We start from the raw sequence: 16957 nt of genomic DNA on the forward strand, positions 1-16957 counted from the left end.
TGCATACTACTGCTGTTAGACCTATCCGCAGCATTTGACCTTGTGGATCATGATACACTACCCTAGCTAATGATTTTAACGTCTCTAAAAATGCCACCGTATGGGTAAAATCCTTTCCAGCCGAATGTACATCCAGCGTCTCCATTGGTAAAGAAGCCGGTGACCCCATACCAGTCCCCATCGGGGTACCCAAGGGTCATGTCTTTCACCAACTCTGTATAATGCTCTACACCAACTTTGCAGATGACACCCAGATCCTCATACCAATCTCCGGTAACTACGACCAGGACACTTTGACCATCAACAAAATGTATGCCATAATCCAGAATTGGATGGCTTTGAATAGCCTTTGCCTTAACAATGAGAAGACCGAGATTCTCATCGTGGGCTCTCAAACTAAAATCTGTGCCCCCCCACCCAGACTATTCATCAATCAATCAATATCGACGGTAGGTTGATCCCAGTACATAAACAGGTAAAAACTCTAGGAGTGTACCTAGACGCTAATCTTACCATGGCTAAACATGTAAGTGCACTCTAGTCATCCACCTCATATACTTCTAAACTGATTACCTTAAGCCGCCAGTTCTTCACTCCCACAAATTGCATTACCTTGGCCAGGGCCTGATTTTATCGAAGTTGGACTATTGCAACACCCTATTATTAGGTACATTCAACACCAATCTAAGCAAACTACAACTAATGCAAAATAAAGCATTACGTGCAGCCCTAGGAATAAAAAAGTCCAACCATATCTCTAACATAAGGAGGGAGACCCATTGGCTACCCATTAGGGCCAGAATCATCTTTAAAACACTGTGTCACCCACAAATGCCTTGCCAAAAAGCCCCTATCTACATGAATAATGCTATAAGCAAAAAAGAATCCACCAAATTGCTGAGATCCAATAACAATGCGTTCCTTGAGGTTCCTCACTATAAAACTACTAGAGCAGGGGACAGCAGCTTCCGAGTCATGGCCCCTAAACACTGGATTCCCTCCCATTAAATATCCAAAAAGAGGAATCCTTCCATTGTTTCAAAAAACGACAAAAAAACTTGGTTCTTTAACCAATTTTAGTTAACTGACACATTGATCAACACCAGTCTGCCTCCTAGGGCCAGATAGACGCTTCCTTATCGGAGGCATGCTCCATAACATGCAATCACTTGACTGTTGTACTGTTCCAACCAATGTATGCTAAAAGACTATTCAACAATATCTTTTTCTATCACTGTAAATATTTATGACTGTTGTATTGCTTCAATCTATGTTTTCTAAAATTCTATGCAACTAATGTCCTCTATCACTGTTCACTCACATGCATGTATTGATACTCCTAATCTATGCCAAAACGCCGTGATACTCCAGGGTTTGGGCGTGTAACAAATGTAATAAAATAAATGAATAATAAATGACCAGAAGACTTTGTAAGCAAACTGCAATGTTGTTAGTTTGCTGTTTTTTGCACACTTCAAAAATGATCTCTATTCTGGTGGAAAAAAAAAAAAATCCCACAGCAGTGAGGAAAACGCTACAAAGACCCAGAGAGATTCTCTCCAAGCCTCTGAGTTCTTGCGCAAATTACATTGTTAGCAGTTTGCAGTTTTCTAGCAGCCGTCAGCCTGCAAACGATACAAAATTACCTGTCCATTGTCTACAGGCATAGCCCTCCTTCATGGGAGTCTCAAACTAGCAATTCTATTGAGCATGAACCGTTCTTTAACATTCAAAGGGTTTTGAAGGATTGTCAAATCAGTTTTTCACACTTGGTTCAAAAACCGGAAAGGACACAGCCCCCTTGCTTCTGCAAACAGTAAGCTTACATAACCTGAAAAGGGAAGTGGCATCCAAGATCGCAGCTAGGCCAGGTGAAGGCCTGGTCTGCCCCCCGGTCGTCCCCTAAATCCCAGAAGAGTTCAGGTAAGTAGTTGATGGGGAGCCAATCCGTACCTTCATTTTTTTGAGGACACCAGTGCAGAACCGGAGGAGTCCAACCTAGTGGGAGGGGAACGTAAAGCTGCAAAGCTCACAGACGTTGGTGTGGGAGGTAGGAGGTTGGAGTGAAATTGAGAACATTACAAGGGTTAGAGAGGAGAGTCTGGAGAGGTGTTTGGAGGTGAAGGAGTCAATTGGAGTAAGTATGGAGGGGCAGAAATATCAGCCGGTGTTTGAGAAACGGCAAAATTAGGTTTCGGAAAACTAGTTGAATTGGAGACAGGAGCCGGAGCCTAGAGAACTGTTAGTTTGATCAGGAAAGCGTGGGGAGGACCAGATGGTCCAAGGTATGTATAGAGGCGGGAGGAGGAAAGAGCTTGAAGCAGGAAGGCCAGAAGGAGTATATATCACACTGAGAATGAGGTCAGTGTGGCAAAATCTTAGCAGGGGAAGCTGACGAGTCTTCTACCAGATACTTTCGGGAAGATGGAGTAAGGGAATTGTTGTGGCGCCAGTTCTGTACTGCAGAGAAACTACTTTTATGTCAACGGCTGTTAGAGAAGACCAAGAGGTGTACCCAGGAATTTCACTGCAGAAGACTGTCAGAAAGGGTTCTGGAATCCCTGTCATTTTGAATCAAAGCAAAGAGGTGACACTGTATCACAGCAGGCTTTTGATGGTGCTTTAGGTTACTCCAGTTTACTCCTTTGTGGTGTTGTACAAATAAAAGCCCTTTTTACATTCCTCCTCTGAGTGATAAAGGCCCTTTATCAAATAACTACAAATAGGTACTTAGTTGTGGTATTTGTGAAAAAAGTGAAATGTTTTAGGATTTTGCAGTTACAAATTGTGTAGTTGATCATGTCTTTCTTTTCCAGTTATTTGCAGGACTTTGCGGGGCCCTCTTCATCGGCGTTGGGATTCTGGGTGCTTTCTTGCTGGGGCTGTACATTGACAGGACCAAAAACTTTACAGAAGCAATAAAGATTTGTTTCGCTATGGCAGCGCTTGCAAGCATCGCATTTGCATTGGTGAGTTCCCTGTATTGCATTTGCTCATACTTATGAAGGAGTTTTCAGGAACAGTAGAGTGGTAGTGGAAAGTTGTATTCATGTTGATGCGCTTATTATCATTTTCACTGGTGAATAGAATTGTCTACTGTGATTTCTTTAAACTGTAATGTTCTAGAAATGTGGAGAGTTGTGAAAGTAATTCTGTTGCTATTGTTTATTTTAATGACCAATTTATTAACCAGAAGAATAGATGCCCTGTGTCTCCAACCAAAGAATTGCTTCTTTATTACAAGGTAGTCGAGAAGAGTGGGATGTTTCTCAGGCATACGCGCTTCTTCAAGGCCATTAAGTGAACAGAACTGATGAGTAAAATGGCGCTGTATATCCTGGATTAAAGTGCAATTCACAATAAAGATAGAAAAAATACTGTGAGGAAGAAAGAGTTACTGCTCATGGGAGAGAACATTCAATTATGCACAAAGTAAACAAGTAAGTAGGATCAATTCCTTTATTGAAAGAATGTTAAACAAAAGGAATAATATTATGTTAACCATGAGGGCCTTTACCAAAGTCTTAGGGCCATTGTAGGCAGGTTAAGTCCCCAGTACTCCAGTGGCCATTAAAACTTTTGGCAGCCCGCCACCATGCACACAGTGCTAATGTCTGTTTTTAATGAAAAATGATTCTCTTTGACAAAAGGAAAATTGGTTTTTGCCCTTTCTTTTAAGGGAAATGTGAACCAACTGAATCTTCATCATTGAAACAGGAGTGGTGGTGGGTCCTGCTGGTCTCATGGGACAATGATGGTGTGAGGTGGCAACTGCTGCAAGGGCCAGTGGTTTAATGGGAGCAGGGAGAGGGTGGTAGGCGGCGGGGTGATGGGCTGAGGGTGGGGAGAAGACTACAGTGAGAGGCACACAGGGGAGCAGCCTTCATTTTTGGATTCATCCAGCCATCTGAGCAAACTGATTGGCTGACTCCTTTGTAACAGTTGCTACCCTGTATCATGCAAGAAAAAGGGGTGGAGATCATTGAGCAAACCCAGTCCAAGGTGCAAGAAATTGTATACCAAAAAGATCTAGTGTATCGTCGTGTGACCTTATTTAGCTATATTGCAGAACCCTATGGAGTGTAAGCATGAATGTGAGGGAAGTGTGTATGTGTGTATATATATATATATACATATATATATATATATCTGAGGCTTGTGGAATCTGCTTAGATCACATGCTGTGCATAGGCCGACATCTAGTGGAAGCTGCAGAGTATTAGTTTGTTTTTTGAAACTCGAAAAAGGGCGACGACACAGGGCGTGCCAGTAATACTATCCCTAGTGTGACGTCCACCGTACCCATGATCCCTCACGCGTCTAGGACCCTCAGATTGTTTTTTTTCCGCCATACTGGTCGGAAGCCTTTCGCTGAGTTCCCTGGCCTTAGCCATACTATTGCTAAATATTGTTAAATTTACCCATTTCTCCCCCCCAACGTCGAGTCACCGAACTTCCACACTCGACGCCGGCCCGGAGAAGAATTCGACCGTGGACAGCTGCACGATGGATTTGGGCCTCGGAAGGCCTCTGGCCTCGGCCCGGGCCTTGGAAGGCCGCTGGCCTCGGCCCTGCAAGTAGGGAGAGTGGGGGGTGGACATACTCTACACTCTTTTGGTATATAGGTACATTCTTATATATTCCTACACTTACAAGCCCGCTGCCACAAGGTGCTTATGGAGGGTACCCCTTTCCAATTCTGCCCCAAGTGCAACCGCAAGTACCCTTGGGTCGACAGGCACGCCACGTGCAATCTCTGCTTGCCGAGGGACCACCCCGAGGCGAACTGCAGAGCGTGTAGTAGGTTTAAACCCAAAACACTTAAGGACCGTTCGATCAAACGTTGGGCCCACCGCGCCAGGCGTCAAGAGGCCATGGCAGCGGAGGGCACCTTCAGCGATGGCAGCGACGCCGTGCTTTCGGATGGTGAGGGCATTATGGCGTCGAAAAACAGCCGAGCGCAAGTTCCCGACCTCGGAAGGTCGTCCGGCAGGGCGGCTATGGGGAAGACACCCGGCGACACAAGCGCTTCCCACAGCACTTCCACAAAACACATGAAGTCCAACCGGGACTCGACGCGCACGTCGAGTTCTCGGAAAGAGGCACATACAGAACGGTCCGAATCGGCGTCCTCTGGGCGTTCTCGATCAAGATCGCCGCATGACTCCAGGCAATTATCCACTGTTGCCAAGAGTGCCTCGCTCCCCAAGGTAACGGAAGTTCGATCGTCGAAGGACGAAGCCGACTTCCATCCCCAGACCGCGCTCCAGGAGTCGGCGCCCGCAGACCGTGTTACGGTGACTCCCGAGCCCCTACACTCGAAGGATAGGGACACTACCCCCGAACCTCGACGCCAGGCGTCGAAAGGCTCAGAAGGGGCCAAAAAACAGGGAAAACACTCTTCCACTCACGGGTAGGGGGAAAAACAACAAAGGAAGCAGCTTCTGCCTACTTCCACACCTTTAAAACACTCCACTCCTCATAAACAGACAGACAAGTCCAAGTCTTCTGCTATCACAAAGACCCCTGCTCAGACCACCAAGTCTAGTCAGGATAAGTAAGAGAAACTTCAAGAAAGAGTCATCCCCAGTTCTAGAGAATGGTCTAGTGATGACATAGACAGGGTCATGTCAAGGATGTCATCATTGGCAGATTTTTACGCAAAAAACCCTGAACACTTTCTCTCTTATACTCCCAACGGGTCAGCACCCTCAGGCTGTAAGGATCCTATACCTCCAAGTAAAAAGTCCCGGTTTGAAACACCAACATGGTCTTCGGACCCCTTCTATGTACAGCCCTACTCTCAGTATCAAGGAGAGACATCCTTTTGTGAGGATCCAGATTTGGGCATGTTGGAAGAACAAAATGGTACGGGCTACTATGGGGATGATGAGGACCAAGAAGAGGATGAGGATGACCCAGAAACCTACAGAGTAGATTCCCCGGTAGAGAAGGAACCCCCGGTTACCGACTCCCCTGTCGACAACCAACCCCTCCTGAAAGAAGTTCTGTCTAGAGCAGCTGAACATTTCCACATTGACACCCAGGGTGCTCAAGAGGAGAGGGACTTCGCCCAGGAGTTAGTGGGAGAAAGGAGGCCTGTTGCTCAGGCCATCCCTATCCTGAAGTCTATTCAGAGGAGAATAGACCCTTCACTCGGAAATCCTAGCCTCACCAGAGCAGTGAACCCCAGGATTGAGAAACTTTACAGGGCAGCCCAATCAGACCCACTGTATATAAAGGGGGCATCTGAAGCCGGACTCCCTGGTTGTTACAAACACCCGTAAGAGGGCCGGAACACCCTTGTCATCGTCCGAAGCTCCTCCCGACAAGGAGATCAAGAAACTGTATGGTTTGGGCAGGAAAGTAGCCTCCACTTCCGCCTACCAGGCAAGGATTGCCAACTCCACCACCCTGTTGGCCAGCTACAACTGCCATCAGTGGGAAGAAGTCGCGGCACTCATAGACTCCGCCCCAGAACCCTTAAAGAGCCAGTTGGCACGAGTTTCGGCGGAGGGAAGAGCCGTGTCCGGTTGCATTTTAAAAGCAACCTTTGATGCCGCGGATAACGCCGGCAGATTAATAGCAGAAGGAACTGTTATCAAGAGACACGCTTGGTTACGGCAGTCTGGATTAAAAGCTGAAACCCAAGCATCATTGTTAGATAAACCGGTGGAGCCAGATCTGTTGTTTGGTAAGACGATCAAGGACGCGCTTAAAAATGCCAAGGACGAGTATGAAACACTCAAATCCCTAGGCCAACTAACCAATAAACCCCCTAATTAGAGAGGGAATGGCAATTTTCGTCGCCCACGCGACCAAAATTCCCAGAGAGGATCTAACTATTCGCAGGGGCAGGGTACACCGTGGAGCAATAATAACCAACAGTCTACCCAGAGTTAGGGCAGGGGTAATAAAAGAGGACGTGGAAATGGTAGAGGCAGCCCCGGTAGAGGAGGCGACACGCTTCCACCAAAACAGTGACTCTCCGTTCCGGGTCCCTTCTCACACAACCCCAGTAGGGGGACGCATTTCCGACTTCACCCAAGCTTGGGAAGGGATCACATCAGACAGATGGGTGCTGTCCACAGTATCCGCAGGGTACTGCATAGAACTGTTAGAGCATCCCAGAAACCATCCTCCACGACAGAAAATACATTCCTTGGACCACCAGAAGATCCTCCTCGAGGAGATTGTTAATCTGCTAGCAAAGGACGCGATAGAACTCGTCCCGGGACACCAGGTAAACAAGGGTATTTATTCAACTTACTTCCTTGTGCCAAAAAAAGATTTGACAATGCGCCCAGTATTGGACTTACGGCCTGCAAACAAGTATGTCAAGCCCCAAAAGTTTCGCATGACTACTCTCCAGGAGGTAATCCCCCGCCTAAAAAAGGGGGATTACATGGCAACATTGGACATGAAAGATGCCTATTTTCATATTTCCATGTTCCCAGCGCACAAAAAGTACTTGCGCTTCAAGGTGGACAGTCCGCACTACCAGTTCAAGGTACTGCCCTTTGGGATAGCTTCGGCTCCAAGGGTATTCACCAAGGTACTGGCAGTGGGGGCAGCACACCTACGCAGGGAGGCAATCCCTGTGTACCCTTACCTGGACGACTGGCTCATCACGGGGGAGACCCCAGTAATTTGCAGAGCAAACATTCAAAGGACTATCGACCTCCTCTTCGAATTGGGCTTCTCAATAAACGAGAAAAAGTCAAGTCTGGTGCCAAGTACATCCAAACAGTTCCTAGGAGCTATCCTAGACACTCAAGAGGGGTTGGCCTTTCCTTCTGAGGAAAGAATTCAGAATATACTGCTGCTATTTCCGCAAAATCAGTTTGGTCGCCAGATAACGGTACGCAAAGCAATGCGTTTGCCGAGCATGATGGCGTCATGTATTTACCTGGTCCCCCACGCGCGCCTGCGTCCCATGCAGGAATGGTTGGCGAAACAGTGGTCTCAGGCAAGTGGTCAGTGGGACGATCTAGTGGTCGTTTTGCCAACACTTGTACAAAGCCTTCACTGGTGGACAAGAGAGAATCTGTCCAAGGGGAAACCCTTTTATGATCCCGAGATACAGGCGGTAGTCACAACCGATGTATGCCTGACAGTGTGGGGAGCTCACCATCTCCACCACACAGCTCAGGGTCTCTGGTCGCACTCAGTGGCCAAGAATCACATCAACCTGTTAGAGCTTCTGGCAGTATTCAGAGCACTTCAAGCGTTCAGCCCTACCTGTTAAATCTGTCAGTGCAAATCCGGACAGGCAGCACTACATCCATTTTCTACCTCAACAAGCAAGGAGGTACTCAGTCGGCAAATCTGTCCAAGCTTGCCCAGAAAATCTGGATATGGGCACTCAGACGGAACATCTTCCTGTCATCGCAACATGTTCCAGGGGATCTCAATTCCCTAGCGGATGCTCTGAGCAGAGACCCCCTCCCAGAGGAACACGAATGGTGTCTACACAGAGAAGTCGTAGAAGAGATCTTCTCCCAGTGGGGTTTCCCCACTATAGACCTATTCGCCACTACGAAAACAGACAATGCCCATGATTTGCATCCAGGTTCCCCCCAACCAGACTCCCAGGGGAACACCCTGTGGATGAACTAGTTAGGGATGTTTGCGTACGCTTTTCCACCAACTCCTCTAATCAGGAAGGTGGTCAACAAGATGAACAGAGAATCGATGACGCTCATCCTAGTTGCTCCCATGTGGGCAAGACAACCGTGGTTCCCACACTTATGCAGATTGGCGGTGTGTGAACCCATCAAACTTCCGGGCTGGTACAACCTACAGTCCCAGCACCAAGGTCAAATAGTGCATCCTCAACCCAACTCACTGAACCTGGCAGCACGGCTCCTGAGGTCATAGAGTTCGGACATCTCAATTTACCACAGAGGTGTATGGACGTCCTAAAGGAATCTTGGAAACCTAACACGAGGCACTGCTACTTTGACAAATGGAAGAGATTCGTTATCTGGTGCCAGAATAAACAAATCAACCCAGTTGATTGCACTCCGTCCACTGTTGTTACATACATGCTCCACCTGCTGGATCCAGGACTGGTTTTTAACTCACTGAAGGTACACCTGGCAGCCCTGTCAGCATACACCACTTCCCATAACAAGGTGTCATGGTGGGAAGTACCAGTAGTTAAAGCCTTCATGGAAGGAGTAAAGAGACTTCACCCTCCTATTTCTAACCCACCACCAGGATGGGACCTTAACGTGGTGCTATCTAAGCTCATGGGCCCCCCATTCGAGCCCATGCACAAAAGCAGTCTCAAACACCTGACTTACAAAACGGCCTTTTTAGTAGCAATTACATCTATAAGAAGAGTCAGTGAAATTCAGGCTCTGTCAGTGCAAGATCCCTTCTTTACTGTCTATAAAGATAAACTGCTTTTACGCACACACCCTAGGTTCTCACCTAAGTTTATTTCAAAATTCCATGTGAACCAGTCCATCGAGCTTCCGGCTTTCTTCCAAGACCCACAAAGCTCGGCTGAGGTGAAACTACACACACTAGATGTGCGTAGGGCGGTCCTCTACTATGTAAACAAGACCAGACCGCTAAGGAAAACAGATCAGCTGTTTGTCTCTGTAGCTACAGGCAGAGAGGGGGATCGCGTCTCTAAAGGTGCCATCTCTAAGTGGATTATTAACTGTATCCAGCTGTGTTACTCACTTTCTGATAAAACTCTGCCTTTCACGCCTAGGGCCCACTCTACAAGAGGCATTGGGGCCACTCTGGCTTTCATTGCAAATGTACCCCTTGACACCATTTGCAAATCAGCTACCTGGAGCTCTATTCACACTTTTACTCAGCACTTCTGCATTGACACTCATTCCAAGACAGATGCACAAGTGGGACAAGCGGTTCTAAGACATTTATTTGCTCATGACCCTTCTCACATCCCATCTCCTTCTTCAGGTACTGCTCGCTAATCTATGCACAGCATGTGATCTAAGCAGATTCCACAAGCCCCAGAAGGGATACATTACTCACCGTAATCGTATTTCTGATGCTTGTATCTGCTTAGATCCACATGCAACCCACCCTTCCTCCCCTCTGAGAGAAGGCGCATGGATGCTTGTAGTCTTACCTTTCTATCTATCTGCTTGGATTATCTGTACTCACGCTACTCCTCATGCTACCTCATGTCAGAAAAAATACAATCTGAGGGTCCTAGACGCGTGAGGGATCATGGGTACAGTGGACGTCACACTAGGGATAGTATTACTGGCATGCCCTGTGTCGATGCCCTTTTTCGAGTTTCGAAAAACAAACTGTAATACTCTGCAGCTTCCACTAGATGTCGGCCTATTCACAGCATGTGAATTTAAGCAGATACAAGCATCAGAAATACGATTACGGTGAGTAATGTATTATATATATATATATATATATATATATATATATATATATATATATATAGTCGATCACTCGATAAGTAAAAATGAAACTGCCCAAAAATACATAAAGTTCAGAATCCATCATTGTACAGATATGCAATCCATTTAGCCTCACATTGACATAGTTTCAGTTTGCGATTCCAGTCTGAGATATTCTTTTCTGTAGAATGGATTGCCAGTTTATTCTTTGTCCTTATTCTGTATGGCAGGACTGTATTCACCAATCGTAAAGTTGTATTGAAAGTTTGGTACTGCCAACATAAATCTGTGTGCATATGATCTGGTTAAAGCTAATTGTAGAGAGGTTAATTGTGAACATGTCAACAGTGAGGTGTAGCTTGGGTCTGGGCATGCATATGCTGCGCTTAGAGACCCAAGGTACACCTCACTGATGACACCCAATGAGGCTGAAACATGTATGGGGTTGCTTGTGGTCTCGTGCGTAAGAGATGTGACCGAGCAGTTCAGGCTGAACTGCCCCTTTTAGGGTGGTATCAAGCCTGAATTTTTTATGGTCTTTTCTCTTTCGATAATGGCTTGGCAGTATAAGAACCATGGTCTGGGGGGGTTGACCAGAGCAATGCCAGAGGTAAAGATGAATTCAAAGCCTTTCATCCATCACCTCTTTTGTTTTGCTATAATTGTGCATAATCAATTACAGCCATAGTCGAAAAAGCATTTGTTTTTACATTAAACATCACATCATTTATAGTATGATTGACTTCCAATTTAAAGACAAGTTGAAAGCATAATTAAAACATTGTCTAAATGTGTTTCAGTCGGACCTCATCGGTCAGAATCCACCTTGCCACCTCCATCTTCGCCAAGAATTAGAAGATTCTGATACTATGTGAAATAACTATTTCAACTTATTTGCTATGCAGAATTTAACACAGGATCCCGTAGGTTGTTACCCTTCTCTTGAAGTGATCAGGGATTGTAAACAATTGATACAAATGTGTATCTATTGGTTTGCTCCATCAGCTACCTATTAACTTCTCCTTTTGTATAGGCAAATAAAGACTGGGATTTGAAAGTGATCCTCTCACTTACGGCCTGTGTTTTCTTACTAACCCATTTACCTTATCACTAGCTTGTTTGAGGTGTCCGCAATGACAGTCGGACACAAGGTTGTCATTTTGTGGCTAAAGACTTTTATGAAATGAAAATGGGTTGGGAAAATGCCCCTGACCCTATTCTAAAGAGGAGTTTCCATACCTAAAAAACAAAAACTAAGGCTAAGTCTGTGGCAGGATGTCAATAACTGAAGGTGTGCAAGGAAATGTCTTCAACCTGATATTGGCAAAGAAAGTGTTCACAACTGAAAATAAGAATGGCTCCAACAAAAATGTTCTCCAAGGTGAAAGACCTTGGATGCAGAGGGTATTCCCCTTCCCCTGGATTCATAAGTAGGGTGGCAATTGTCTCTTTTAGTAACAGTTTCTTTGTCTCTCCTTGATTCACATGTTTCCTGTTTAGGCAACACGTTCTGTAACAGTCTATCTTTAACACAAAGTTCTCCTCTGTTTGGAAAATACCGTCCTCCTTTATTATTTGTGGTAGCTTTGTAAATTGCGTGGTATAATCCCTCGCTAGGACTATTAATGCAATTCCAAATTCCTGGTATGCTCCCCTGCCAGGATCCAACATTCAATTTTAACTGCCTGGTGTACTGTCCTGCCACGATTTGTCTTGTGACTTCACTGCCTGGTATACTCCCCTGCCAGGACTTCTTATGCGTTTCAGTTGCCTGGTATCTTTCCTTTGCTAGGACCTCCTATATGTTTCACAGTTCCTCTGTATCACCAAAAGTGTATGTTTTGTTCTTGGTTTGGTATATTTGTCTTTGGTAATGCTTGCTCAAACTTTGCCCCACACTTGCATCTCATGCATTTGTAGCTCACTGGGGTTTGAATCTGTACTTTGCCTTTTCTGCATTCCAACCAACTTCTTGTATTCTGAGTAATGGTATCACATTCAAATTGCCGTTGGCGCGGTCCCCGGGACGCCCCAGGGTCCCCACTGACTTCGGGTACATTTGCCGGTTCTCTCCAGCATCTCCGGTTCAGTTTGCGCTCATTTGGTGAAGCTTTGTCACTCGCTTCCATTCTGGAGTGCACAGACGTCCTTCCGGCTTCCTTTGCGGCTCTGCAGTCACACTCCTGTTTCTCTTCAGGTCTTGGTCTGTAGAACGCTGCTTCTTTGAGCTGCCAAGTGCCCAGGAACTCTCTTGCAGTTCCCAGCGTCTCCACTGCCCTTCCTGCTCGCACAATGTATTTCTCCTTCGATCTTGTGGTCTCCTTCGCTCTTCCACACCAGTACGTGTTTCTTGCACTGACAAGCCTCTGCAAACAATCCGATATCTTCTCCTGCACTGCCATATTCAGAAGTGCGGTTGCCATCTTTAAATGACCCACGCAATTTGAAAAAACTAAACTTCATGTTGTGCTTCGAGCTCTGATAACTTGTACAAATTCCTTCATCCTGCTTGTCTCGGAACTTGGGTGATTCTGGGAGCTGACGTCCACGGATGTCATTGGACACATGGTGTTTAAACAGTTCTTTTTAGTGATTATACATAAAGGTACTTGAGAAGCAAAACATTTTGTCTTGGAGCTTTGTGCGTTTAGGTCATAGGTGGGGGTTTGACCAAAGGGATATTGAGACATGGTTTCTTTACTCCTTCTACAGGGGGGGAAGTAATACCTGACAATATGCCATTACGGCTTTGGGCATTAGAGGGTCTTCCTCATGGGAAAGGGGGAGATACTGCATCTCGTCCAATGAAGTTATGACATCTCCCCTGTAGTTGTCTTATCCCATGTGATCCTCTCACATAGACCCAGAGGGTCAGTATCAGGTAGTGGCTGCCGTCCCCTGACCACATGGGAGGTGGTCGCCTCTGAATAATCAGTGAGGACTCCATTGGATTCACCACACTTGCCAGTGGTGTAACACAAAATAGGGCGAGCCCCCTGCAAGCCGTGCTGAGGGCTCCACCTCTAAGCTCCTAAAAAAATGACTGGGATGCGCCACACTGCGGACCTGCCTATCCATGCTGTTGTAGGGGCATGCATGCACTGCGTTAGGTGAAAGATGTTTGTTTTTTAATCAACGCTTAAATCTTGCACCTAGCATAGAAACAAGGAGGTAGTGCCGGGACCCCTTGCGCCTAAATATACCAGCGGCGACTGGTACATTTTGTTTTGTTGGAGGGGTATAAGTATTCCCCACAAGAATGCGAGAGGGACCAAGCATAGCAAGGGAGCCCAAACCAACTAATGGAGGTTTGTGCGGGGGCGGGTCTCCCTCTAGAAATGTTTTGAAAAATGCGCTTAAAGGTGCATTGTACAGCACACTTTCTATTAAAAATTGGGTAAAAGGCCAAACAGTTTGCTATTGGTTTTGTTGGGTAGCGCATGAAAATATTCAATAAATGAGACACCAGCAGTGCACAGGAACATTTGCCAAGGCATTTTCATTCCTTTGCCCACATTATATGCCAGTATAATAAACATATTCATGCTAGCTGTGCCCATCCATTTCCCTTCTGGCTGCACCAAAATATGCCAGTGTTCTCATATAAGAACATACTCACGTTTGCTTTTCACATAATGCCAATAATGATACTATTGGAAAACATGTCCAAGCTGGTTCTGCCAAGATATGCAAGTACCCCCATGTAAGAATATACTCCTGATGGCTCTTTAATAAACAATGCAGTACCACAATAAGAAAACCTGTCCAAACTGGCTCCAATGTAAGCCATCCTAGACACACAAGAACACTCATGATTGCTTTATCATAGATGCTCAGTACAATAAATGTCACGCCACAGCCACATCAAGTTGGCTTTCCTCCAAAGTTCCAGTAAAACATGGCACGTTACTTAAGGAAATGTCAAAAATGCTCCAGTGCTCCCCGGGTTCCAGCGCATTCATTCCATGCACACATAATCACATTAATACCCATTCAACATTCACCAATGTGAAGGCATCATGAAGTAGGCACAGACAACAGAGTATAGTTTTGGGACACAAACATTTTATTAACCAAAAAGTGGAGTTGGAAAAAGTCCTAACTTGCCCTATGCTGAGGTGGTATTTGCCTACCGAAATGAAACTGATGGTCTGTGTCAGGAAGTCCAAAGCAAATGCTTGTCTGTGTCAAAACCTATACTTGCCCTCACATCTAACTGGATACAAAGTATAGGGATGTCGGTATCAAATGAGAAGTGTTCAAATAAAAGTTCAGAGCTTCTTCCAGCTCTTGGATGGAGAAGGGTTTTCCCTTCCCCATGGTTCAAATAGTTCACGTTATCAAATAGGGGTTCCCTTCTCCATGCTTTCAAGTCTCTCACGGTTCTCAAATCAAACAATCTTCCAGATCTCACAATGTTCCAAACAACACAAATTCCAGGATACACCCTAGCTCTTTTGGTTTAGTCACCTTTCACAAAAGTATAGAGTTCAGTTCCTTAATTTCAGTTCACATACATCTTCCTTAGTTCAAGCACAAAAGTGACTTTTCCTTAGGTGGATGCACTCGGTCTATGCGCAGGTGTCGGACCACACGGTCCACCCTTTATAGTTCATGCAACCGATACATTTTACTTGCATCGGCTTCATATGCATTATGCCACAGTCTCAGCTTTTCAATGAGGCTTGATTTGCTTTTCATTCATCTTCGATACTTTATTATATCTTGCTTTATCCCCGTTTACTTGTAGCTCTTGCTTACAAAGACCAGTATACCCCTTCCAATACACCTGCTTGGAAACTTATCCAGTTTTTCTTGGCAATGCTTTTTTGCCTCTTGACAAAGTTCATTACAATCATTCATTCCTTTCAATAATAGATTGCTTCTTTGAAAAAATGATCACTTGATTAGTGGCAATGCCTCTTTGCCTTTTTTTCCTCTTGAAAATGTTCTTTACAACTTTCCATTTCTTTCATTGCTAACTTGGCTTTTAGTAATGCCCTTTCTAGCAGTTCCTGGTCCTCTTGTTTCGGACCTTTACTTGTTCTACACTTTCCCAGCTTCTGCTGTTTATTCAACATGCCCCGGGATTCCCCTGCCTTCTGGGTAGACTTACATGTTTCCTGTCGCGTGTCGGTCGGCTTCTGTATGGTGCTGGAGAACCTTCTTTGGCTCTCTGCCTTGTCACCTTTCCACGGCGTCGGGCACCTTCTCACAGGACTTTGCTTCACTCTGCTGCCTTCCCTGGAGCACCGGTAAGCGATGTCCTCTCGATCCTGCAGCTGCGAACGCTGAGGGAGCATCTCTCTGCTCCCGGCGTCTCTGCAGCATTCCACTTCTCCCGGGCGCTGCCTGGTGTGCCGGGGGTGCCTCAAGCAGAAGGTGGGGTCTCTGCTACAGCTTTGCCTTTGATCTGCCCACGGATCTTTGCGTTTGAACCAGGCCTCCCAAGCCTCGCCCCTGCATCCTTGAGTCCGGCCTCTTTTCCAGCAATGACCAGCGGGACGCTCCCTGCCCTCGGAGGAGGACGCGGAAGACCCTCGCGTAGGATGGACCCATGGCTCAGCGGAGGGTGTTCCGGTTTCAGCTGGGTGCTCGGAGCTCGAAGATTAAACCCTGCCTAAACCTCGATCACCCGGAACGGCTGAGAAAGTGCTAAATGAGCCGCCCCATGACTATGGGCGGGCGGAAGAAAATACAAAATTGCCCGACTCCAACACGCTAAATGAGGGTGAGTTGGCACATCGGACAGAGATAAGATGCTCTTAGAAGAAAGAGTAGATTTAAACACTTTAAGGACGGTTAAAGCAATGATACATGCATCAAGTCCTGTAAAACTGCTTCCCCCCCACTGTTTGGACTTTAACTCAACCACCAAGTGAATTACTCAAACCGAACTAAGTTTGGCACCCATCGAGTTGCCTCTACAACCTTTCCAACACGGGATGAAGGCAAATACATCTACTTCACAGTGCTCAAAACAAAAATGCACAGGCTCTGGCCTTAAACCCCAAGGACCGTCTATGGCCACAATAATAAATCAGAAACTACTACTTGTCAAAACACAAGAACAAAACTGAAACGACCATCAAGAAGTGTGCTACAGATTACGTCGTCTACGTCCATTGCACTGGAAAATTCTTTAAAAAATGTCTTTACAAAAAACAACAGGTGGAAACAGTGCAGCCTCGAGGAGGTCTCTGATGCAGACCTATTAGAGGCCTTTTTGGATGCCCAGTCGACCTCCAAAACCCACTCAGCGGAAAACGAAATAAACAAGGTGGGCGTTTTGTTTCCGAAGATCCCAAGAGGGAACCAGGATAGCGACCGGATTGGTCAGGCCTCACCATCTTCCCCTCAAAATCTGGAAGCTTAAGCCCTACTGACCACTGGCGCTTCTACCCCAACAATCGTGAAAAATCTTGAGAAAACCACAAACAATCAACCTCTAAACGAATCCCCCCAGGTGGCCCAAGACCCAGCATTACAAACGCCAGTGATCAAACCTCGTGGACTATCTCCAAAAGACGATGTAGCATCAGCACCGTTCCCTA

The 16957-nt window shown here is 46.0% G+C and overlaps 1 protein-coding gene across 4 annotated transcripts in view; it reads left to right on the plus strand.

Annotated features, from left to right (window-relative positions):
* The window catches only part of SLC49A3 (solute carrier family 49 member 3), a 684087-nt gene that overhangs the window by 412934 nt on the left and 254196 nt on the right, over nt 1-16957 (plus strand). For all 4 annotated transcript variants that reach the window (XM_069630598.1, XM_069630601.1, XM_069630599.1 and 1 more), the window contains one exon: nt 2817-2969. In XM_069630598.1, the coding sequence (XP_069486699.1) occupies nt 2817-2969 (153 nt within the window). The remainder of the gene's footprint in view (nt 1-2816; nt 2970-16957) is intronic.

This window comes from Ambystoma mexicanum, chromosome 6q, assembly GCF_040938575.1.
Source record: "Ambystoma mexicanum isolate Mex_15411 chromosome 6q, UKY_AmexF1_1, whole genome shotgun sequence".
Lineage (NCBI taxonomy): Eukaryota > Metazoa > Chordata > Amphibia > Caudata > Ambystomatidae > Ambystoma > Ambystoma mexicanum.